Raw genomic sequence first — 25,151 nt, forward strand, 5'->3', positions numbered from 1 at the left:
TAAAGAAGGCCTTTGATTCTGTTGAGACGGAAGCGGTCATTGAAGCCCTAGCCAATCAGGGCATTCAAGCCCAATACATCAGGATCCTCCGTGAGCTGTATTGCGGATTCACTACCAGGATCTCACCATTCTACAAAGAAGTGATCGTTGATGTCAAGAGAGGGGTGCGGCAGGGTGATACCATTTCACCGAAACTCTTCAGTGCCACCCTCGAGAACATCATGCGACGACTGGAATGGGAAGGAATGGGAGTGAAGATAGATGGTCGGCAACTACACCACCTCCGCTTTGCTGATGACATTGTTTTAATAACACCAAACATCAGCCAAGCGGCACAAATGCTGGCCGACTTTGACCGTGAGTGTGGAAAGGTAGGACTACAGCTGAATCTCACGAAGACAATGTTTATGAGAAACAGCCTTGTTCCTGACGCCCCATTCGCTCTCAATGGAATGACCATCTCCGAATGCAACAGCTATGTGTACCTAGGTCGAGAGGTCAACATGAGAAATGACCTGGCACCCGAGCTGCGCAGGAGGAAGAGAGCGGCTTGGAACGCCTTCAAGAACGTCGAAGAAATAGCTAAGAGGACGAAGAACCTCCGGCTCCGGGCACATCTCTTTGATTCCACTGTTCTTCCTGCATTAACATATGCCTCAGAGACCTGGGCCCTACGCAAACAGGATGAGAATGCTATTCAGGTCTCCCAAAGAAGAATAGAAAGAGCTATGCTTGGAATATCACGTTTCACTCAAATGAGAGAACGAATCCGGAGTTCTGACATCCGTCGACGATCAAGGATCAGGGACGCTGTCTCATTTGCCAAGGTGTCGAAAATCAGATGGGCTGGTCACGTAATGAGATTTAAAGACGACCGTTGGACTAGAGCTGTTACTGATTGGATTCCATAGGATGTCAAAAGACCGCGTGGCCGCCCACCTACCAGATGGTCAGACTTCTTCGTCAAGATCATGAACGATCGGTTTGAGGCCCTTCATGTTCCCGGAGCGAACAGATGCCATTGGGCTACACTAGCACGCGACAGGGACAAATGGAGACGTTACTGGCGCCCGCTCGAGCAAATCGACGACTAATGGGAAGTTAAGTGATTAAGTGATTAAGGTTTCAATTATACAATGATCAAATACCCACCCCTCCACCAGTGCCCATTTTCCATCACCACGGGGTCCCAATATCCCTCCCACCCCCCATCCCCCCACCCTACCCTGCCTCTGTGGCAGGGCATTCCCTTTTGTTCTCTCTCTCTCCTTTGGGGCTGCCTTTACTTTTTAATTTCTTCCAAAATATAAAAAATATAGGAATTCTTCCTAACTATGAAGATAATATTACAAAAAAAACCCAAGGTAGAGACACTTCGAGAAGGAAAATTTCAAACCAATCTCCCTGATGAATATCAATGAAAAAATCCTTAATAAAATCTTAGCTAACCAAATCAAAGAACATATAAAAAAATCATGTAACTTGTTCAAGTGGGATTTATACTAAGGATGCAAGGATAGTTCAACACATGCAAACCAATTAACATAATATGCCACATTAGTAAAATGAAAAATAATGTAATACGATTTTATCAGTTGATGCAGAGAAAACTTTTGACAAGATCCAACATACATTAATGATAAAACTTCCAACAAAATAGGGATGGGAGAAACTTTCCCCAAGATAGTTACTTATAACAAAACCACAGTCAGTATCATTCTTTTTATTTTTAAACTTTTGTATGGAATCACTGTGAGATAGACCCTTACAAAGCTGTTTGTGATTAGATTTCAGTCATACAGTATTTCAATACCCATCCCTCCACCAGTGTACATTTCCCAGTACCTGTGTCCCCAAGTTCCCTCCCATCACTCCCCACCCACTTCATGCCTCTATGGCAGCAGCATCCTCCTCCTCTTCCATCTCTTCCTCTCTTCCTCTTCCTCTTCCTCCTCCCCCTCATCCCCTTCCTTCTCTTCTTCCTTCTCCTTCTCTCTCATACAGTAGGTTGACTAATATGGATCCCTTATAGAGATAGCATTGAATACATATAATGCTTTGGGGAGTATTACCATTTTGACAATGTTAATTCTCCCAATCCATAAGCAGGGGATGTGTTTCCATTTCCTCATGTCCCCATTTATTTATTTATTTATTTAATTGAAACACCGTGAGAGCAGTTACAAAGTTTTCAGTTTAAGTCTCGGTCATACAATGATGAAACAACCGACCGTTCACCAGTGCACGTTTTCCACCCCCCCAAAACTCCAATATCTCCCCAGTCCCACACCCTTCCACTAATGTGTAGCAGATGATTTCCATATTACTCTCTCTCTACATTGATTACATTCAATATTTTGACAACAAACCCTCCATTATTATTTGGGATTTTACCCCAACACTCAGATCTGCTAAAAAGGCAACATTAGACAATTTATTTTCTATTGCTGATTATAAATTGCATATGATGATGCGTGGTCGCTATTGAGGCCACATGATTTTGGAATTCTGAAGTTTTAATAATTAAATCTAGAGGAATTTCTGCCCAAAGCTGCTATGTTCCAAACTTTGTTTCTGAGTCTCTGGGATCATGGCCGATAAGTAGCTCGATCAGCAGCCAGAGGGTTCATTCGTGGCAGCAACTCGGGGTCTCATAGGGGCAGGGTAGGGGGGAGAAGGGCTGGCTCTGCCCCCCTCCCATGAGGCCCTGTGTTCCTCATCACTGTGGGTACCTCCCTAGCTATCCCTGGGCCTCTGGAAGATGGCAGCGTCAACTGAGCCGCCAGGGGAAACAGACCAAGGCATGAAACCCATTCCTACCTGGGGTGGTCTGGCACCAGAAACCTAATGCGTAGTCTGGCCGCATTTCTGCCAAAAGCCACTGGGTTCCGAGCTTTGTTTCTGAGTCTCTGGGATGATAGCCGATAAGCAGCTCAATCAGCAGCCAGAGGGCTCGTTCGTGGGCGGCAACTCCCCCTTTTATTTCTTGAAGTAGTGTTTTGTACAGATCCTTTGCCTCCTTAGGTTTAAGCTGATTCCAAGGTACTTTATTTCTGAGGCATGATTGTGAATGGGGTTGTTTTTTCATTTCACTTTCTTTTCTCTCATTATTTGCATATAGGAAAGTCATGGACTTTTGGGTATTGATTTTATAGTCTGTGACTCTATTATACAAGTTTACTGTTTCTAGGAGCTTCTTGGTAGAGGCTTTAGGGTTCTCTTTTATTTGATTGAATAGCGTTTGGTAGTTTTCTTTCTAGAGGTCCTTTATCTCCTTAGTAATCTGATTCTGAGGTACTTGATTTTCTGGAGCACAATGGTGAATGGGATTGCTTTATTCATGTCTCTTTCCTCTGTCTCATTATTTGCATATAGGAAGGCCAAGGATTTTTGGGTATTGATTTTATAGCCTGTGACTTTACTGTACAAGTCTATTGTTTCTAGGAGTTTCTTGGTAGAGGCTTTAGGATTCTCTAGACGTAGTATCATCTCATCTGCAAAGTGAGGGCTTGATTTCTTCCTTTCCTATCTGGATGCTCTTAACATCTTTTTCTTGCCTAACTTGCTATGGCAAGTACTTCCAGTACTATATTGAATAGAAGTGGTGAGAATGGGCATCCTTGTCTTGTCCCTGATCTTAGAGGGAAGGCTTTTAGTTTTTCCCCATTGAGAATAATGCTTGCCATGGGCTTGTAGTCAGTGGCTTTGATAATATTGAGGAAAGTTAGTTCAATTTCCATTTTGCTGAGAATTTTCATCATAAATGGGTTATGATCTTGTCAAGTGCTTTTTATACATCTATTGATATGATCATATATTTTTTATCTTTTCTTTTATTGATATGATGGATTATGTTGATTGACATGGGAATGTTAAACCATCCTTGCATCTCTGGGATAATTCTACTTGTTCATGTGTATGATCTTTTTGTTGAGTCGTTGGGTTCTAATTGCTAATATTTTATTGATGATCTTTGCCTCCATGTTCATCAGGGATATCGGCCTGTAATTTTCTCTTTTTTTTTTTTGTGGTGTCTCTCTCTGCTTTTGGTATGAGGGTGATATGTGCCTCACAGAAACTGTTTAGGAGAGTTTGTTTCTTCAATTTCCTGTAAAAGCTTGAAAAGGACTGGGAATAGGTCCTCTTTAAATGTTTTGAAGAATTTGCTAGTGAATCCATCTTGACCTGGGCTTTTGTTTTGGGGAAGACTTTTGATCACTGTTTCAATTTCCTTGATGGTGATAGGTATATTCAGACATTCCAAATCTTATTGACTCAGTCTTGGGCCCTCCCGTTGATCGTCGATTTGCTCGAGCGGGCCCAGTAACGTCTCCATTGGAGACTTTGTTGTTACTGTGTCTGGCATATCGAATACTCTTGGTAGCTTGCCGGGCTCTCCGAGAGGGGCGGAGGAATCGAACTCGGGTCGGCCATGTTGGCCGCTTGTAAGGCGAACGCCCTACCCGCTGTGCTATCACTCCAGCCCAACTCAGTCTTAGGAGGTTATAAAAATCTAGGAATTTATCCATTTCTTCTAGGTTCTCTTGTTTCGTGGCATACAGACTCTCAAAGTAATCTCTGATGATCTTTTGAATTTCTTTAGTTTCTATTGTGAGATCCCCTTTTTCATTTCTGATTTGGTTTATTAGGGTTCTCTCTCTCTCTTTCCTTGTGAGTCTTGCTAGTGGTTTATCAATTTTGTTTATTTTCTCAAAGAACCAGCTCTTGGTTTCAATGATCTTTCAGATCTTTTTTTGGGTTTCCATGTCATTAATTTCTACTCTAATTTTTATTATTTTCTTCTTCCTGTATGGTTTGGGCTCCTTTTGTTTGTCCTTTTCTAAGATCTTGAGCTGTGTAGTCAGCTGTGTAGTCAGCTGTGGGCCCTTTCTTCCTTCCCAAGAAATGCTTGCAGAGCCATAATTTTCCCCCTCAGTACTGCTTTAGTTGCATCCCACAAGTTCTGGTAGCTCGTGTCTTCATTCTCATTTGTTTCCAGGTATCTTTTGATTTCTTCCTTGATTTCATTCCTGATCTACTTGTTATTCAACACTGAGTTGTTTAATTTCCACATTTTTGATTTGCATTTCCACTTCTGTGTGTGATTAACTTCTATCTTTAGTGCATCGTGGTCTGAAAAGATAGTTGATACAATTTCTATCTTCCTGATTCTATTGAGGTATGTTTTGTGGCCCAGCATTTGGCCTATCTTGGAAAGTGTTCCATGTGCACTGGGAAAGAATGTGTATTTGTTTTTTGGGGGGTGAAAAACCCTGTACACATCTATTAGTCCTCTCTCTTCCATTTCTTTCTCCAGAGCCAGTACTTCCTTGCTGAGTTTTAGACTTATTGATCTATCAAGAGGTGATAAGGCAGTGTTGAGGTCTCCAACTACTATTGTATTGCTATTAATGTCCTCCTTGAAGTCTATTAGTTGTTTTCAGCAGTTTGCTGGCCCTTCATTGGGGGTGTATATGTTAAGTAGTGCGATTTCTTCCTGATGTACATATCCCTTGATTATATTTTTAAATAATGGACTTTGCTGTCCCTTCTAATCCTTTTCAGCCTGAAATCTATGTTGCCAGATACTAGTATGGCCACCCCGGCTTTTTTGAGGGAGTTGTTTGCTTGAAAGGATTGTTTTCCATCCTTTGATTTTGAGTCTGTGTTTGACCTGATTTTTTAGATGTGTTTCTTTTTTTTTTTCAAATATGTTATTTATTTATTTGCTTTTTGGGTCACACCCAGCAATGCACAGGGGTTACTCCTGGCTCATGCACTCAGGAATTACTCCTGGCTGTGCTTGGGGGACCATATGGGATGCTGGGAATCTAACCCAGATCGGGCTGCGTGCAAGGTAAACGCCCTACCCGCTGTGGTATCACTCCAGCCCCCAGATGTGTTTCTTGTAGGCAGCAGAATGTTGGATTCCGTTTTTTAATCCATTTTGCCATTCGTGTCTTTTTTTTTTGCTTTTTGGGTCACACCCAGCGATGCACATGAGTTACTCCTGGCTCAAGTCTCAGGAGTTACTCCTGGCGGTGCTCAGGGGACCATATGGGATGCTGGGAATCGAACCCGGGTCTGCCGCGTGCAAGGCAAACGCCCTACCCGCTGTGCTATCACTCCAGCCCTATTCTGTGTCTTTCAATTGGTGCATTTAGACCATTCACATTGAAAGAGATTATTGTTGTGGGGTTTTTGTAGAGGTTTGGTGTGCTTGTGGGATTTGTCTTGTTTTAAGTAGCTCCTTCAGTTCTTCTTTATATATATACATATATAATTTTTATAAAGTTGTTCACAATAGTTCATTACAAATAATATTCAAACACCAATCCCACTACTATGCACCGTCCCACCACCATAAGAGGAAAGTGTGTGAAGATTGTTGTATTTCATCCTGGAGCCATTTAAACCCTTATATAAGATATTTATAAGCATGTATGTTAAAACCAAAATCAAAGGTCTTTGATTCTGTTGAGACGGAAGCGGTCATGGAAGCCCTAGCCAATCAGGGCGTACAAACTCAATACATCAGGATCCTTCGTGAGCTCTATTGCGGATTCACTACCAAGATCTCACCATTCTACAAAGAAGTAATCATCCATATCAAGAGAGGGGTTCGGCAGGATGATACCATTTCACCAAAACTCTTCAGTGCCACCCTCGAGAACATCATGCGACGACTGGAATGGGAAAACATGGGAGTGAAGATAGATGGTCGGCAACTACACCACCTCCGCTTTGCTGATGACATCGTTCTAATAACACCAAACATCAGCCAAGCGGCACAAATGCTGAACGACTTTGACCATGAATGTGGAAAGGTCGGACTACAGCTGAATCTTACAAAGACAATGTTTATGAGAAACAGCCTTGTTCCTGACGCTCCATTCGCTCTCAACGGAACCACCATCTCCGAATGCAACAGTTATATATACCTAGGTCGAGAAATCAACATGATGAATGACCTGGCACCTGAGTTGCGCAGGAGGAAGAGAGCGGCTTGGAATGCCTTCAAGAGCATTGAAGAAATAACTAAAAGGACAAAGAACCTCCAGCTACGAGCACATCTCTTTGATTCCACTATTCTTCCTGCATTAACATATGCCTCAGAGACCTGGACCCTACGAAAACAGGATGAGAACACTATTCGGGTCTCTCAAAGAGGAATCGAAAGAACTATGCTTGGAATATCACGATTCACTCAAATGAGAGATAGAATCCGGAGTTCTGATCTTCGTCAACGCTCAAGAATCAGGGACGCTGTCTCATTTGCCAAGACATCAAAAATCAGATGGGCTGGACACGTAATGAGGTTTACAGACAACCGCTGGACTAGAGCCATTACTGATTGGATTCCACGGAACATCAAAAGATCACGTGGACGCCCACCTATAAGATGGTCAGACTTCTTCGTCAAGACCCTAAATGATCGATTTGAGGCTCTGCATGTTCCTAGAATGAACAGAGACCATTGGGCTACGCTAGCACGCAACCGGGATGAATGGAGACGTTACTGGCACCCGCTCGAATAAATCGATGAATAACGGGGATTAAGTGATTAAGTGATTAAGTGATATTAAAACCAAACAAATGTGTGCTGCTAGTGGTACATCAGTGGGCTAGAGTACAAGACGTTCTGTGTTGCTCTCTTCTGGGAGCTTTACTTTGTAGTCTCTGGATCTTGGCCATTGATGAGATTATATGGCGCCAGGGGCAGTTTGTGGTTGTGACTGCCAAGCTACTGAAAAACTGGGGAGCTGGATGGAGGAAGGCCCACTTCCGTTCTGAGCGAGCTTGGAGATGTCAGTCATGGGTCATGAATACTTGGGTTTTTCTGCAGATTCTCTCATAGGTGAGGCTCATCCGAGCTGGTGGAGAGTGGTCTTGAGCATGGCTGCGGTTGGGTTCTGGTGGTTTTTGGTTGCTGTGGTTCTGCTTGGGGTGGGGAGGGAAACTCAACCCGCCTCTCTCTGAATTGCCCTGGTGAGACAGCCCGGAGCGGGGTCAGGACATTCCGTGTTACTTTCTTTCGGGAACTTTATTTCATAGTCTCTGGATCTTGGCTATTGATAAGACTATATAGTGCCTGGGGAAGTTTGTGGGTTGACTGCCAAACTACTGAAAATAAGCTCTTCTTTTAAGGTTGGTTTTGAGTCTATGAAGTCCCTGAGCTGTTGTTTATCCATGAACTAGTGTATCGTTCCTTCGAGTCTGAGTGAGAGTCTAGCTGGATAAAGTATTCTTGGTGAGGCGTTCATTTCATGAGTTTTTTCACTATATCCCACCACTGTATTTGGGCTTGGACTGTTTCCTCTGATAAGTCTGCTATAAATCTAAGGGGTGTTCCTTTGTATGTGATTTTCTTCTTCGACCTTGCTCCTTGCAGTATTGTGTCTCTATCTTGGTGTTCGTCATTCTGATTATGGAGTCTTGGAGTCTTTCTATTAGGATCTCTTTTAGCTGGTACGCTTTGGTCTTCTTGGATCTGGATGCCTGCATTCTCCAGCTCTGGAGACTTCTCAACAATGATACCTTTAATTGCTACTACTTTATTGGGGCTGCCCCCTGTCCTTCTGGTACTCAATGAGTCTTGGCTGTTCCTCATGAATTCATCCCCTAGGTCTCTTATTTGCCCTTGAGCTGTTTGTCCATTGTATGTTGTTGCCTATATGCTTTCTGCAGCTCATCTTCAAGCTCACTGATTCTGTCTTCAGCTGTTGTCGTTCTACTGTTGGGGGTACCCAATGAGTTTTTAATTTAACCTATCAAATTCTTTACTAGTGACACTTCTGTTTGTAGCTTTATTATTTCTGCTCTCATTTCTTTATTTTATTGGCTGTCTGTTCCACTGTTTCTCTCATATCCTCTTTTAATTTACTGGATGCCTATTCCACCATCTCTTTGAGCTCATGGAACATCCTCAACATCTGATTTCTGAATTCTTTATTGGAGATATTGTATTTGTGGGTATTCCTTGTTGAGGCTTCTGGGCTCTTTTCTTCATCCACTCCTTGTGATGGGGATCTGTGATTTTTCTTCATATTGCTGTAATAGTATGGAGGTGGATCCCTCCAGTTCACTTTCAGTGTCCCCTCTCGCTGTGAGGGAGGATTATGGATGGGCTTGGTCAATGGTGGTCTCCCTTTACCCCTTCAAGAATATTAATTTCCTTTATGGTTCTCTGTGACTTAAGGGGGCCTCTAGTGAGCTTCAGGGGATATATTTTTTTTACATTAGGCTTGTTCAGATTCTTATGTTCACTGTTATTTTGGTGAATTTGGGGAGTATTTTGATTAGAATAGGCTAATGAACTATTGGCCTAATGTGTTTGGGATACCCAGGCTGTCCTCGTAAGAATTAGGTAATGAAGGTTGAGATGTGAGCCCATTTCTTCTTGTGCCTTTCTGCTATAAGAAAAAAAAAAATAACTGTGGCCGCATGAGTGACACCACCCCAGAGGCCACACCCGACACCACCTCTGTACCTGCGGAGGAGGGGCTGCGTTGGTACCGGTTCTGGATTAGAGTTCTACTTCTGTTCTGAGCGAGCTTGCACACTTCTAAAACTGCAGGGGTCCCCTCTGGCCTAGGTGCTCATGTGGGCACCTTAGCTGAGGAGAGTTTCCAGTTCCCTGTAGCTGCTTGCAGGTACAAGGCAAAGATGTTTATTCTTGCAACTTCATTCAATATAGTATTAGAAATCTTGGCTACAGTATTCAGGCAAGAAAAACAAATCAAAAGGATCCAAATTGGAAAAGAAGAAGTCAAATTATCACTACTTGCAAATGACATTATAATGTATATAGAAGACCCTAAAGAGTCCACAAGAGGGGCTGGAGAGATAGCACAGCGGGTAGGGCGTTTGCCTTGCACGCGGCCGACCCAGGTTCGATTCCCAGCATCCCATATGTCCCCTGAGCACTGCCAGGAGTAACTCCTGAGTGCAGAGCCAGGAGTAACCCCTGTGCATCACCAGGTATGACCCCCCAAAAAAGCAAAAAAATAAAAAAGAGTCCACAAGAAAGCTCCTGGAAATAATAAACCAATACAGCAAAACTGATTACAAAGTCAATACACAAAAATCAGTTGCATTCTGGAGTCTTTTCATTAGGGTCTCTTTTAGCTGGCACCCTTCTGACTCCTTGCATCTGGATGCCTGCATTCTCCAGCTCTGGGAACTTTTTAGCAATGATTTCTTTAACCGTGGCTTTTTCATTGGGGTTGATTCCCTGTCCTCCTGGTACTCTGATGATTCTAATGTTGCTCCTCTTGGAATCATCATCTAGGACTCTGATTCCCACTAGAGCTCTTTTGAGGTCTTTCCCCATTGTTTGTTGTTGCCTGTACGCTTTCTGCACGTCATCTTCAAGCTCAATGATTCTGTCTTTGGCTGTAGCCATTCTACTGTTGAGGGCATCCACTGAATTTTTTATTTCATCTACCGAGTGCTTTACTTGTGACACTTCTGATTGTAGCTTTTTTATTTCTGCTCTTATTTCTTCCTGTATTTTGTTGGCTGTTCATTCCATTGTTTCTTTCATGTCCTCCTTTAATTTACTGGATGTCGGCTCCACTATTTTTTGAGTTCATTGATCATCCTCAGCATTTCATCTCTGAATTCTTTATCAGAGAGATTGTATTTGTGGGTAATCCCTGTTGAGGCTTCTGGACTCTTTTCTTCATCTTCTCCTCGTGGTGGGGATTTGCGCTGTTTCTTCATGTTGTTGTGGTTGTATGGAGGTGCGGTCCTCCAGTTCACTAGCACTGCTCCCTCTTACTGCGTGAAAGGGTTCTGGATGAGCTCGGTTGATGGTGGTCACCTTTTTACCCTTCTGGAATACGTTCTTCCTTTCAGATATTTCTCTGTGACTTATGTGAGGGATCTAGTGAAGTTTTGGAGGATGTGTTCTTTTATATTGGGCTTGTACAGCTTCTTGTGTACACTGGTCTTTTGGTGAAGTTGGAATAGGCTGGTGGACTATTGGACTATTGTGTTTGAGATGGTCAAGAAGAGCTCAACAGAATTGGTTGATGGAGATTGAGATGTGAGTCCAGAGAGCTGGGAAGGTGGAATTCAGTTGCATTCTATATAAGAATAATGAATCAAAGGAAAAAGTGATCATGAAGTCTAGCTCATTTAAAATAGTAATAAAGGGGCCTGAGTGATACTTCAGTGGATAGGGAATTTGCCTTGCACGTGATTGAGCTGAGTTCAATCCTTGTCATTCCTGAGCATGCCAGGAGTGATTCCTGAGTGCAGAGCCAGGAGTAACCCCTGAGCATTGTCAGGTGTGGCCTAAAAACAAAAAAATAGTGTAAAAAAATAGTGTCAAAAAAAATAAAACATGTAGGAATCAACTTAACAAAAGATGTAGGAGATCTATACCATGACAACTCTAAATCACTTAAGAAACAGATAGAAGACCTTAGGCAATGGAAAGATATTCTGTGCTTGTGGATAGGAAGAATCAATATTATTAAAATGGGATTTCTACCTAAGAAATTATATAGATTCAATGCAATCACTACCCAAAATCAGATGACATTATTCAAGGATGTTTTTCAATAATAAAATAGAATCTAAAGAGATCACGAATAGCCAAAGCCATACTGAAAAGAAATTGGGAGGTACATCATTATCTAATTTGGAACTGCGTTATATATCTGTAATGATCAAGACTGCATGGTACCGGAATAAAGATAGGCTCTCTGATGAGTGAACCAGAATCGAATTTCCAAGGACAAAACCACATATATATGGATAGTTAATTTTTAATAAAGGAGCTGAGAACATGAAATGGAGTAAAGATAGTGTCTTCAACAAATGATGCAGGGAAACTGGAAAACTACATGTGAAAAATTAAAGCTGGATCTATATATCTTTAGAGAGGAGAAGTATAGAGAAGGAAAGAAATTAAGGTGGAAAGGAAGAAGATGAGAAAGGGAAGTCAAAGGGGAATAGGGGGGGAGGCTTCAGTTATACTGGTGATATGGGAGAGCGGCATAGCTATAGTCACAACTCAACAACTCTGAAAACATGAACTCTAAGCTGCATCCATCAAACTTTGTAATGTGCCTGTCAAGGTGACAGGCAGCGGGTGGATGGAGGGTTGGGGAACGGAGTCTAGGAACATTGACACTGGTATTGGGATTGGTGTTGAAATTTTATGCCTAAAACTCAGATAACAGTAACTTTGTAAATCATGGTTCTTAAGTAAAAATTATGTTTTAAAACTATCAAGATTTGCGCTAATGCTATAGTAAATTGGTGTTAGATTTGTACAAGGATGTTCTTAAAGGCAATGAGACAGAGACAGGCATCTAGTTCTGGGCTCTTTCCTTTATTCATTTTGAAAATGCTCGCATATGGCCTATTATTCCCTCTCTTCTTCCCTGCATTGTTTTGTTGTTCTAATGAATGGGGCTTATACACACAGAGCTGTGGTGATTATCACCTATGCACATTTTAGTTGGATTAACTAGACTAATACTGTGGGTGGGGGAAGGAACATGGGGGTTTCTGCAGTGTTCACATAGGTGATCAACAGGAGTCATACTTCCTGGATATAGCGCTTGCGTGTATTTTAGTTGCAGTGCTTGCTGGGAATTGTGCCCTTTTGTTGCGATGCCCACATACCTGTGGCTGAGGTGAGGTTAAGAAATCCTTTGCAGTGAAGCTGCAAGTATTATTTTCAATTCATGTTCAGCACCAGTGTTGAATTCCCAAACTTGCAAAGCCAGCTTTCTAAGTTATGAACTATTCCTCCAGCCCCCACTATTTACTTTTTCTGTAGAGGCCACCCCTAGCAGTGCTTAGGAACCACTTGGGCCTAAACCATCTTTGCTCAGGGGCCCATGCAGTGCCGAGATAGAATTCAGGTTCTTGCAAACACTTTGCTATTTGAATTATCTTCCTATACCTTCCCTTCTGCTGCTTATTTTATTTCAGCCAGTGCTTAGGAGACATGTCCAACTCTGTGTTTGGGGGCACCGCAGAAATCAAACCTAGGCCTCCTGCATGCAAAGCATGTGTTTCAGCATTTTAAATGATCTCTCCCTCTCCCTCCCTTCCCCGTCACACACAGTGTTTTTATGAACTCTACACCAAAACATATTTGAAACATTATTACTAAGCTTCACAGGTTCATTTCATGATTATGTTCCATAACTTACATGTCCATAATTTGCCTTTTACGACTGTATAAAAAGCAATCGCCTTACCCACTATACTATCTCTCCAGCTCTGTTATATACAATTTTATTATATACTCAGTCATGGTCCTCCTGTTGTTCATCGATTTGCTCGAGCGGGCCCAGTAACATCTCCATCGTGAGACTTATTGTTACTGTGTTTGGCATATCGAATACCTCACGGGTATCTTGCCAGGCTTTGCCGTGAGGGCGAGATACTCTCAGTAGCTTGCCGGGCTCTCCGAGAGGGGTGGAGGAATCGAACTCAGGTCAACCATGTTGGTCGCTTGCAAGGCAAATGCCCTACCGCTGTGCTATCACTCCAGCCCATATACTCAGTATTGCTTTATTTATTTATTTTTGTTTGGTTTTGGTTTGGGGACCTCATCTGGTGGGTGCTCAAGGCTTACTACTGGTTCTGTGCTCAGGGATCACCCGGGGCAGTGCTTGATAGATCATATAAAATGCTGGGAATTGAACTTGGGTCTGCACATGCAAGGTGCAGCACCATACATGCTGTACTATTTCTCTGGCCCAGAATTGCTTTATTTTTATTCATCATTATTATTATTGTATATAATTCTGGCAATGCTCAGGGGTTATGCCTGCCTCTATACTCAGGATTCATTCCTGGCAAGTGCTCAGGATGCTGGGGATTGAACCCAGGTTGACCGTGTAAAAGGGAAGCACCGTAGCCACTATACTATCTCCCCAACTCCAGTATTACTGTATTTTTAATTGCATAAATCTGGCCAGCTTCTAAGAAACCTTTATTCAGGAATATGACTGAGGACATATTTCATATCTATTTACTATTCCTATGCTCTTTGTAGATTGACTTTATTCTCTGAGGCTGCCTGTCCTCCTAAGGTTGAAATTGGCCACAGACTACATTGTACTTAAAAACAAACAAACAAACAAACAAACACTCCTCCAACGAGGGTGGAAAGGTTTTCTAGTAGCTCCAGCTTGAAAACGCTGGCGAGGGCTGGGAAATAACTCCAAGGGCAGAAGCATAGACTTTACATGCAGAAGCTCCAGCCTTGATCCTTGACTTTGCATGGTCCTGAGCCACCAAAAGCAAATGCATCTTTAGGTGTTTTTTCAATTATCTCTGCCTATTCCAAATGACTCCTAGACCAGTTAGCATAACCAGGAGAGTGTAATTGTGTGAATGGAATACTTGGAACATGTACCCACCTGAATTCACAGGAATAATTACTGGTTTATTACTATAAAGTTGGGGGAAGATTCAGGATACAGGGAATATTTAGGTATCACACATGACAGCTGCAACACAGAAAGTGATCGATGGAATCGGACATTGCTGTTATGGCAGCTTTTCTTTGGATTAAATTTATGATATTGGTCCCTTAATGATTCTTGGAGTGTTGTCTTAGATTATCCTCTCTCTCTCTCTCTCTCTCTCTCTCTCTCTCTCTCTCTCTCTCTCTCTCTCAATGTATATATATTTTTGCTTTTTGGGTCACACCTAGCTATGCTCAGGGGTTATTCCTGGCTCTGCACTCAAAATGACTCCTGGCGGTGCTTGGGGGACCATATGGGATGCTGGGGATCGAACCCAGGTCGGCCGAGTACAAGGCTAACGCCCTACCCGCTGTACTATCACTCCGGCCCGATTATCCTCTATTTTTGAGTTACAGAGGAACCACTATATGGTGCCAGGGAGTGTATGCCTTGCACACACAAGGCCTGGAATTCAATCTCCATCTTTGCATGGTCCCCTGAACACAATCAGGTTTGACCCTGGTGAGTTTGGGGAATTCCCCCAACAAGTCACACTGTAGCACTGTCCTCCCATTGTTCATCGATTGGCTTGAGCGGGCACCAGTAATGTCTCCATTGTATGACTCGTTTTTACTGTGTTTGGCATATCGAATATGCGACGGGGAGCTTGCCAGGCTCTGCCATGCAGGTGGATTACTCTTGGTAGCTTGCTGGGCTCTCAGAGAGGGGCGGAGGAATAGAACCCATGTCTGTCATGTGCAAGGCAAGTGCCCTACCTGCTGTACTACCGCTCCAGTCTCCCAACAAGTCACACTATATCTAAGAATAAGAAAGGAATTAGCGGCATATATGAATTAATATCTTTTATTTCCATGTTCATCATAGTTCAAGATATAAACTTTGTGGTCTATTGACAACAACTTGAAATCCAAGAAAGCTCTTGCCAATTTTACCTCTTCAGTCCTTGTCTTTGTCAATTTTAATGTAACTTTATTTTGTAAACATAAAAGATCATTCTGTGAGATCTTCAGGAAATACATGAGAGCAAAGATAATATAAAATAACTTGACATTCCTACTATACAGAATAAACTTTTGGTGAACATTCTCCCATAATCTTTGTAGGCATATACATACATACACACAAATGTACAGACATACCTAAATGATTATAATTCTACTTTATTGTTGAAATCGCCACTTTAGAGTCATCAAAATATGTTAAGCTCATTAAGTATAAACATTTTATTTTATTTTATTTTAAATAAAGAAGTTAGTCTTGACTCTGCACTCAGGAATCACTCCTGGTGGTGCTCAGGGGACCATAGGTGATGCAGGGATGGAACCTGGGTTGGCTGCATGCAAGGCAAATGCCCTACCTGCTGTACTATCATTCCAGCCCAAATATAGACATTTTAAATTCTTGTCAAAATGCTTACTCTCCAAAATAATTTGTTGATTTTTTTATAGGTAATATCACAACTACATTACAGGAGGCACAAGTTCATTTCATTTCTCGAGCTATTTGTAATTCTGTGGATAGTTATGCAGGATTAATTCCTAATAGTTCATTTTGTGCAGGTGATGAAGACGGAAAGTTTGATACTTGCAGGGTAAGACCAAATAATTTTCATTAGAATTATTTATTTAAAGTTTTTTTGGGTGACATGATTTACAATAGTTTTAATATTTATGCTCTAGGTATTTACACCACACCCACCACCAATATCCCTCCACCATGATGCCAGTTTCCTTATTATCCACATTATCCACATTTCCTTCCTTCCCTATTCTCTTCCCATCTCGGCCCTTCCGTGGTGAACTCAGTTCTGTTGATTGAGTCAAGGGTTTGTTTTCATTGGCCATTGTCTGTTTCCTTGCTTTATTTCATGATATACAACACATGAGTGAGATCATCTGGCGTTTGTTCTGCCTGTGATTTATTTCACTTAACACAATACCTTTCAGTTCGATCCAAGTTGCATTGACCTCAGGACTTCATCATTTCTTTTTTTGGCGACATGGGCGGTGGGGGTAGGGGTAGGGGTGTGTCTTTTTGATGCAGGCATTTTCACAGGTGTGAGGAAGTATCTCATTGTCATTTTGATTTGCGTTTCCCTGAAAATAAGTGATGATGACCACTTTTTCAAATGCCTGTTGGCCATCTATATGTCTTCTTTGGAGAAATGTCTGCTTTATATATCTTGGATATTAGATGGTTTATTAGAGACTATGAAAAATTTCTCCCATTTGATATAAAAGTAAAGTAAGTAAAGTAAAGGCCCTCCCGTTGATCATCGATTTGCTCGAGCGGGCCCAGTAACGTCTCCATTGGAGATTTTGCTGTTACTGTGTCTGGCATATCGAATACTCTCGGTAGCTTGCCGGGCTCTCCGAGAGAGGCGGAGGAATCGAACTCGGGTTGGCCATGTTGGCTGTTTGTAAGGCGAACGCCCTACCCGCTGTGCTATCGCTCCAGCCCTATATAAAAGTAAAGTAAAGGCCCTCCCGTTGATCGTCGATTTGCTCGAGCGGGCCCAGTAACATCTCCATTGGAGACTTTGTTGTTACTGTGTCACTCATAGTTTCTTTTTTCTTTTTGCAGTGCAGAAGCTTTTTTGTTTGATATAGTCCGGTTGTTTATTTTTAACTTTCTTTGCCCATGGAGTTGAATTATTTAAAACATATCTGAAGTCAATAATTGTCTCTATTTTTCTCAATGTATTTCATCAATTCAGGTCTTTAATCCATTTGAATTAATTTTTGTGCATGGTGTGAGGTAGTGTTTTAATTTCCTTCTTCCTTCCTTGCTTCCTTCCTTCCTTCCTCCCTCCCTTCCTTCCTTCTTTCCCTCCTTCCTTTTTTGCCTCCCTCCCTCCCTCTCTTCCTACTTTCTCTCCTTCCTTTTTTGCCTCCCTCCCTCCCTCTCTTCCTTCTCTCCTTCCTTCCTTCCTTCCTTCCTTCCTTCCTTCCTTCCTTCCTTCCTTCCTTCCTTCCTTCCTTTTTTCCTCCCCTCGTTCCCTCCCTCTCTCCTTTCCTCCCTCCTTCCTTTCTTCCTTCCTTCCCCAGTTTTTCTCAACACCATATTTGAGGAGGTTTTCCTTTCTCCACTTGTTACTCTTGTTGTAAATTTAATTTATTTTTTATTGTAACACTGTAATTTGCCAAGTGATTCATGCAGTTGTTCCAGGCATCAAATATTCCAAAGTCAATCCCTCCACCAGTGTGCATTTCTAACCATCAATGGGTCCATTTTCCCACCCACCACCCTAGCCAGCCCCCTTGCACACACAACCAAATTTACCTTATATTATTTGGAACAACACAAAAACAAATAAAATTATCTCTTTGAACTTGAAAGGAACCATTCAATATGTGGTCTTCTAGGACCAGTTTCTTTCACTTACTATAGTGTTTTCATAGTTCATCCACACTAGAGCATATATTAATACTTTACTGATTCTATTGCTAAATACTATGCCATTGTATGAATACCTCCATCTTATTAGTCTACCTACTAATTACCCATTAATTGACAGATATTTGCACCATTTCCACTTATTATTACTGAATAATATTGCTAGAACATTTATGTGTAATATTTCTACATATAGGTAGCACTGTAGCACTGTCCTCCCGTTATCCATCAATTTTCTCGAGCAGGCACCAGTAACGTCTCCATCGTGAGACTTGTTGTTACTGTGTTTAGCATATCAAATACATCACAGGTAGCTTGCCAGACTTTGCCGTGTGGGCAGAATACTCTTGGTAGTTTGCCAGGCTCTCCGAGAGGGGTGGAGGAACCGAACCCAGGTCTGCCACGTGCAAGGCAAACGCCCTACCCGCTATGCTATCGCTCCAGCCCATATATAGGTATATAAATATATGTATATTTTTCCCTTGGAAATTACATGTAGGAGTGTTATTGCTGAGTCAATGTAGAATATTTTGAAGAACCGCCAAACTGTATGCTAAAGTGACATACCATTTTAAGTTCTTACCAACAATTTATGAGGATTCCAATTTCTCCACATCTTTGCTAGCCCTTGTTATTGTCTTTCTTATTTTAGCCAACTATGTAGGTTCATGAAGTGCCAACTCATTTACAAAGACCTAATGATGTTGAATATCTTTCCAGGTACTTAATTAGATATTTGTACATCTAATGAGAAATCTCTCTTCTTTGTTCCCATTAAATTTTATTATTATTTAGTTATAAGTATTCTTCATCCATCTACCTTTTATCTATAGCAAATAGCAAATATTCTCTCTGATCCTATGAACTACCTTCACTTTCCTGATATTATTTGTAGAACAAAGGTTTTTCTTTCTAAATGAATTCCAATTTGTTCATATATTTTTCTCGTTATAATTTTAGATTATATATTCACTCACCTGTTCTTCACTGTTTCTGTTCACTTCTTTTCAGAGTTGCCGATGTTGTGATCTTTCCCTGTTTCTTTCTGAAATCTTCGATCCACTTTTTATCTTTCCTGTGTCTTTTTCCTGAGAAATCTAGTTGATATGGCCCCTCAAGTACCAAGACCTCTGACCCCTAAGCACAGAGCCAGGAGTAAACCCTGAGCACCACTGGAAGTGGCCTCTAAACCAAAAACAAGCAAAAAATCTTGTTGACTCCAGAACCTAGCCATTTCCATGCTTGCAGTCACTCCCCACACACTCGGGCGAAGCATCACCCACGAGTGAATCTATTCCTGGACTGTGAGGCCGCACAATACTTCAAACCACACACCCTACCTGTACTCCAAGATTACAACACCACATTTGATAGGGCTCAAAGTAGGAGGCAACCAATCTTAGAGGGAAAATATGCATTTTTTTTTTTTACAGATACATATAAAGGCTGAGCACACAAGGCTCAACCTTTAACAACATGTTAGTGATCTCTTATAGAAGGACTTAATGCAAAAACCTCCAGAACCCAACCACTGCCAGGCTCAAGGTCTCTCCCCACATGCTTGGGCAGAGCCTCACACATGAATGAAGTCCAACAAAGCCCAGATGTGCGGAACTCTGTGACTGAGAGCTCTGGGTTCAAAGGGACCGGGAGTGGAGATCTTCTGCCTATTTCCCCCTGTCTCTGGCAACCCAGCAGTCATGCCCTTAAGCCACTTTGGGCTAGTGCCAGATAATCTTGTCATCGGCCACCATCCAGATCACAAGTCCTTCTCTCCAGGAAGGGAGCATAACATGATGTTCCCATAGCCATGCCACCAGACCCTGCTCCAGGCTGTTTCACTTGGAGTGCCCAGAGAGGCTTGCGTGAGAACCCTCCCCGCCCCAAGGGACCCATCCATGGCAGTCAAAAACTTCCATAACCCAACCGCCGCCACCCTCAAGGTCGCTCTCCACATGCTTGGGCCAAGCCTCACCCACGAGTGAACCTATTCCTGGAGTGCACAGCCACAAATCATAAGACACACCCTACTCATACTCCAAGATTATCGCACCACATTTGATAGGGTTCAAATAGTAGGCAACCAATCATAGACGGAAATATCTATATACATATTATATATATACTTAGGGCTGGAGCGATAGCACAGCGGTAGGGCATTCACCTTACAAGCGGCCAACATGGCCGACCCGAGTTCGATTCCTCCGCCCCTCTCGGAGAGCCTGGCCAGCTACCGAGAGTATTCGATATGCCAGACACAGTAACAACAAAGTCTCCAATGGAGACGTTACTGGGCCCGCTCGAGCAAATCGACGATCAACGGGAGGGCCTTTACCTTTTACCTTTTTTTATATATACTTAACATATATAGATATATACACACACAAAAGTTCACAGGGCTCAACCTTTAACAACATGTTAGTGATCTTTTACAGAAGGTCTTAATGACCCCTGTCAAAATAGAACAGTCTTCACACTCTTTCCCCTATGGATCCTTTTTTATAGCATTTTCAGCGGTTTTTTATAACAAACAACACAAAATATATTATTTCAGTTCTGCTTTGGGGAAGGGATTGGGTTTCGGGATGGAAACACACGAAATGTGGTGGGAAGGTGTAATGGTGGTGGGATTGGTGTTTGAATATTAAATGTCATCAACTATTGTGAACTACTTTATAAAATAAAAAATTTAAAATATATATAATAAAAATCTTGTTGAGTGAAGTAGTAAAGAAGGAAATATAATCAATTACATTAATAAATAAAACATTTTTGCATAAAATAATCATCAAGAGCCAGAGAGAGTACAGGAGGCGAAAGTGCTACCCTGGCATGCTGCTGACACTGGTTTGATTCCCAGGCACCACATATGAGCCCCCTCAAGCACCACTAGGAGTGACCCTTGAACACAGAGCCAGGCAAGGACCCTGAGCACTACCCAATGTGCACCCTCCAAAAACCCCCCATAAAATTGAGTGGGTTGGTCATTCATTAGCCAGTGTCAACGCTTGGAAAACTAAATTCTTTGCAAGATGTCAGATTACTCCTCTCATCCAAGTAGAAAAACCACACGTGCCTGAAAGAATCCATCATATATCTTAAGGTATTTTAGACAGCATTAATCAGTTTAAATATTCTAACATAATATTTATAAAATTTTGAATATTTCTGAGTAACTGTGCAAAGAATCCAAATAATTTGATTTATAGTATTCTGGTTCTAAGTTATCCACGTGGAAGTTATTTGGTTCTTTCATAAAAGACCTGGCTGAACATTTAAAAATCTATGGATCTGGGGGCTGGAGCAATAGCACAGCGGGTAGAGTGTTTGCCTTGCACGCGGCCGACCTGAGTTTGATTCCCAGCATCCCATATGGCCCCATGAGCACCACCAAGGGTAATTCCTGAGTGCAGAGCCAGGAATAACCCCTGTGCATTGCCAGGTGTGACCCAAAAAGAAAAAAAAATCTATGGATCTTCCGGGGCCTGAGTGATAGCACAGCGGGTAGGGCATTTGCTTTGCACGTGGCCGACCTGGGTTCGATCCCTGGCATCCCATATGGTCTGCCCATCACCACCAGGAGTAATTCCTGAGTGCAAAGCTAGGAGTAACCCCTGAGCATCTCTGGGTGTGACCCAAAAAGCAAAAGCAAAACAAAAAAAAAACTATGGATCTTCCTAACTTTAAGGTCTATTTAAATGCATATTTATACAAATACATGTTTAATATGATAAACTCATTCTAGCTTTATGGTTAATTAAAGGCTACAAGAAGTAACTAATACTATTTTGGGACTTATTTGATAGGGTGATAGTGGTGGACCATTAATGTGCTACTTGCCAGAACATAAGCAATTTTTTGCAATGGGAATTACCAGTTATGGATTTGGATGTGGTCGAAAAAATTTTCCTGGTGTGTATAGCGGGCTGTCCTTCCACCAAAATTGGTTGCTTCATCAACTCAACCAGGCAAGAAACAATGGCAAATCTAATAATATATGTCTCTTAGCCTTTATAGCTTTAGGAACTGTTGTCTTACTAACAACTCTATAAATTCTGAAGAATCTTTATTTTGGATCTCGTCCCTTTTCATGTTCTACATAACTATTTATTCTATTAGGAAGTAATTACCCACTTTGTTGTTACAATGTAAACAATTTGTGGAGCATAAGAAGAGTTGTGTATAATTTTCTGGAGTTTGTATAAAATATGCAACTGAATATTTTAAATATGTAAATTAATACTTCACAATAAGGAATTTATAATTAACATGAAAGCTGTTATTTTGTTAATTAACCCAAACTCTTTTTAAGTTAGATTTTATTAAAAATACTTGTAAAAATTTTTATTCTTTTAAATTATCATCTTGTTTTTGTTTATCACAGCATACTTGGATAAATAAATATTTGAGTATTTCTTAAATTCTAATTAAAGCACTTTATTTAAAGTTAATGCTTCTTCCGCGTCCCTGATATTCAGCGGAGGTAGGAGGCGAGACGACCCTGGGTGCAGAGACGTGGTGAGCCAAGCTGGGGAACCGGGTGGCGCGGGTCCCCGCTGGCAGCCTTTCCCGTCGCTGTTGGCTGTTCTGTGGGCCTTAAGGAGCAGTGAGGAGCTTGAAGAACTAAGTCTTCCTGAGACGAGTCTAAAGTCTTCTTCCTTTTAAAACTGAGCTTCAGGGGCTGGAGCAATAGCACAGCAGGTAGGGCGTTTACCTTGCACACGGCTGACCTGGGTTGGATTCCCAGCATCTCATATGGTCCCCTGAGCACCACTAGGGGCAATTCCTGAGTGCAGAGCCAGGAGTAACCCCTGTGCATCGCTGGGTATGACCCAAAAAGAACAAAAACCCCAAAAACCAAAAAACTGAGCTACAGAGGGGCCCGAGCTGGTAGGGCGTTTGCCCTGCATGTGGCCAACCCAGGTTTGATTCCCGGCATCCCATATTGTCCCCCAAGCACCGCCAGGAGTGATTCCTGAGCCAGGAATAACCCCTGCGCATTGCTGGGTGTCACCCAAAAAGCTAATAAATAAATAAATAAATAAATAAATAAATGAAACTGACCCTCAGAAAGCTAATAAACTGGGCTCCTCCCCTCACCAACCTATGTTATTCAGTACTAAAGAGCATTTCTGATAAGGGATATAGTAGGGCGGTGAACTCTTCCAGCTTTTGTTTACGTATATGTCAGTTAATATTTGGATAAAGCCATTAAATTAATTGCTGCCATCATGAGCAGAAGCAAGCATGACAGCAACCTTTATTGTGTAGAGACTAGAGTTCCTGCATTCACAGTCCTGAAACTTGAAAGAAATTCAAGCCATTCTTGAAAGAAATGTTGAAATCAAGAAGCTAAGTCGGCCATTTCTTAATCAAACTCCTCGTGCTAAGCAGGCTTATGAAATGTGTTAATCACAAAAATGTAATTGGCCTTTTGAATGTTTTCACATCGCAGAAATCTTAAGAAGAATTTCAAAATGTTTACGTAATTATTGAGCTCATGGATGCAAATCTATGCCAAGTGGTTCAGATGGAATTACCTCATAAAGGATATCCTACCTTCTCTATCAGATGCTGTGTAGCAGCAAGCACCTTTATTATTCAGATATTCAACAGGACTTAAAACTCAATAATATAGACGTAAAATCAGACTGCAATTAGAAGATTCTTGACTTTGGATTGGTCAGGACTGCAGGAACTAGTTTTATGACGACAACTTATGTGGTTAACTGCTACTACAGAGTACCAGAGGTCATCCTAGAACTGGGCTACAAAGAAAACGTTGACATTTGGTCAGTTGGGTGTATCATGGGAGAAATGATCAAAGGTGGTATTTTGTTCACAGGTACAGATCATATTGATCGATGGAATAAAGTTGTTGAACAGCTTGGAACACCATGTCCTGAATTCATGTGAATTCATGAAGAAACTACAACCAACAGTAAAGGCTTATGTTGAAAATAAACTTAAGTGTGCTGGATATAGCTTTGAGAAACTCTTCCCCGATGTACTTTTCCCTGCTGACTTGGAACACAATAAATTTAAAGCCAGTCAGGCAAGGGATTTATTATCCAAAAATGCTGGTTCTTGATGCCTTTAAAAGGATCTCTGTAGATGAAGCTCTTCAGCACCCGTATATCAATGTTTTGTATGATCCTCCTGAAGCAGAAGCACAGCCACCAAAGGTACCTGACAAGCAGTTATATGAAAGAGAATACACAGTAGAAAAAAGGAAAGAATTGATATACAAGGAAGTTATTTATTTGGAGGGGAGAACCAAGAACGGTGGCAGCCCTCTCCATTAGCACAGGTGTAGCAGTGATCAATTACTCTCACATACATTGTCATTGTCGTCGTCTGTCAATGATGTGTCTTCAATGTTAACAGACCCATCTTTGGCCTCAGATACAAACAGCACTCTGGAAGCATCAGCTGGACCTCTGGCCTTAGATGACTACTTGGGCTTGCGGGTTGGGGGAGGGGGGCCGGTGCAGCATGGGGAGGGATGGGGAGTCATTTAGTCATTGATGGAATTACTTTGAAAACAATTCAATGGTCTTATTTTTGAGTGATTTTTTCAAAAATATAGAGTTCGTTTTGTAATGGTTTATTATTTTAAATTTCAAATGATGTATTTTATTTTATCTTTTTTTATTTTATTTATTTTTATTTATTTATTTTTTTAAATTAATATATTTATTTATTGAATCACCATGGGAAAGGTTACAAAGCTTTCAGGTTTAGGTCTCAGTCATGCAAATATCAAGCACATTTCCCTTTACCAAAACTTATTTTTTACCATGAAGAACCCCAATAAAACCCCACCCCCCACCCCTCCCAGTCCCTGTGGGGCAGATGAATTCTAGTTAACACTCTATCTGCTTTGATTAGATTCATTGTTTCAATGAAAGATTCACCACTATTATTTAGAGTTTACCCCCCCCCCCCCCGAATCAGACATGCTGACAAACCATTGTGAAGTGATTTGCTTTCTACAGCTGGGTTCAAGAATTATATGTTGGTTTTGGATTTCTGCTATTTTACTTATTGACCCTAGAAGTATTTCTACTGAAAGTCAGATAGTTAAGAAATTGGTTTCTGTGCTCTGGAGTCGTGGCCGTGCTGGAGAGCCGCTAGTGGGGGGCAACTGGTGGCCTCGGTAGGGCGTGAAGGGCGGACCGAAACGCCCCCCTTCCCATGAGGTTTTAGTCGCCCCCACTCCCCTGGCTCATACCTGCTGTCCACAAGGCTCCCATGCGGCTGCCATCTTTCTTTCCAGAGAGGAGAAGG

At 41.7% G+C, this 25,151-nt stretch overlaps 1 protein-coding gene across 1 annotated transcript in view; it reads left to right on the forward strand.

Moving 5' to 3' along the window:
- Nucleotides 1–24,177, forward strand: part of TMPRSS12 (transmembrane serine protease 12) — a 50,914-nt gene extending 26,737 nt beyond the window's left edge. The window contains 8 exon segments of the mRNA XM_056119993.1: nucleotides 15,914–16,056; nucleotides 21,668–21,842; nucleotides 23,173–23,260; nucleotides 23,262–23,404; nucleotides 23,407–23,765; nucleotides 23,767–23,934; nucleotides 23,936–24,146; nucleotides 24,149–24,177. Coding sequence (XP_055975968.1) covers nucleotides 15,914–16,056; nucleotides 21,668–21,842; nucleotides 23,173–23,260; nucleotides 23,262–23,404; nucleotides 23,407–23,765; nucleotides 23,767–23,934; nucleotides 23,936–24,146; nucleotides 24,149–24,177 — 1,316 coding nt within the window.
- Nucleotides 24,178–25,151: the final 974 nt, after the last annotated feature.

This window comes from Sorex fumeus, unplaced genomic scaffold (assembly GCF_029834395.1).
Source record: "Sorex fumeus unplaced genomic scaffold, SorFum_2.1 ptg000042l, whole genome shotgun sequence".
NCBI lineage: Eukaryota > Metazoa > Chordata > Mammalia > Eulipotyphla > Soricidae > Sorex > Sorex fumeus.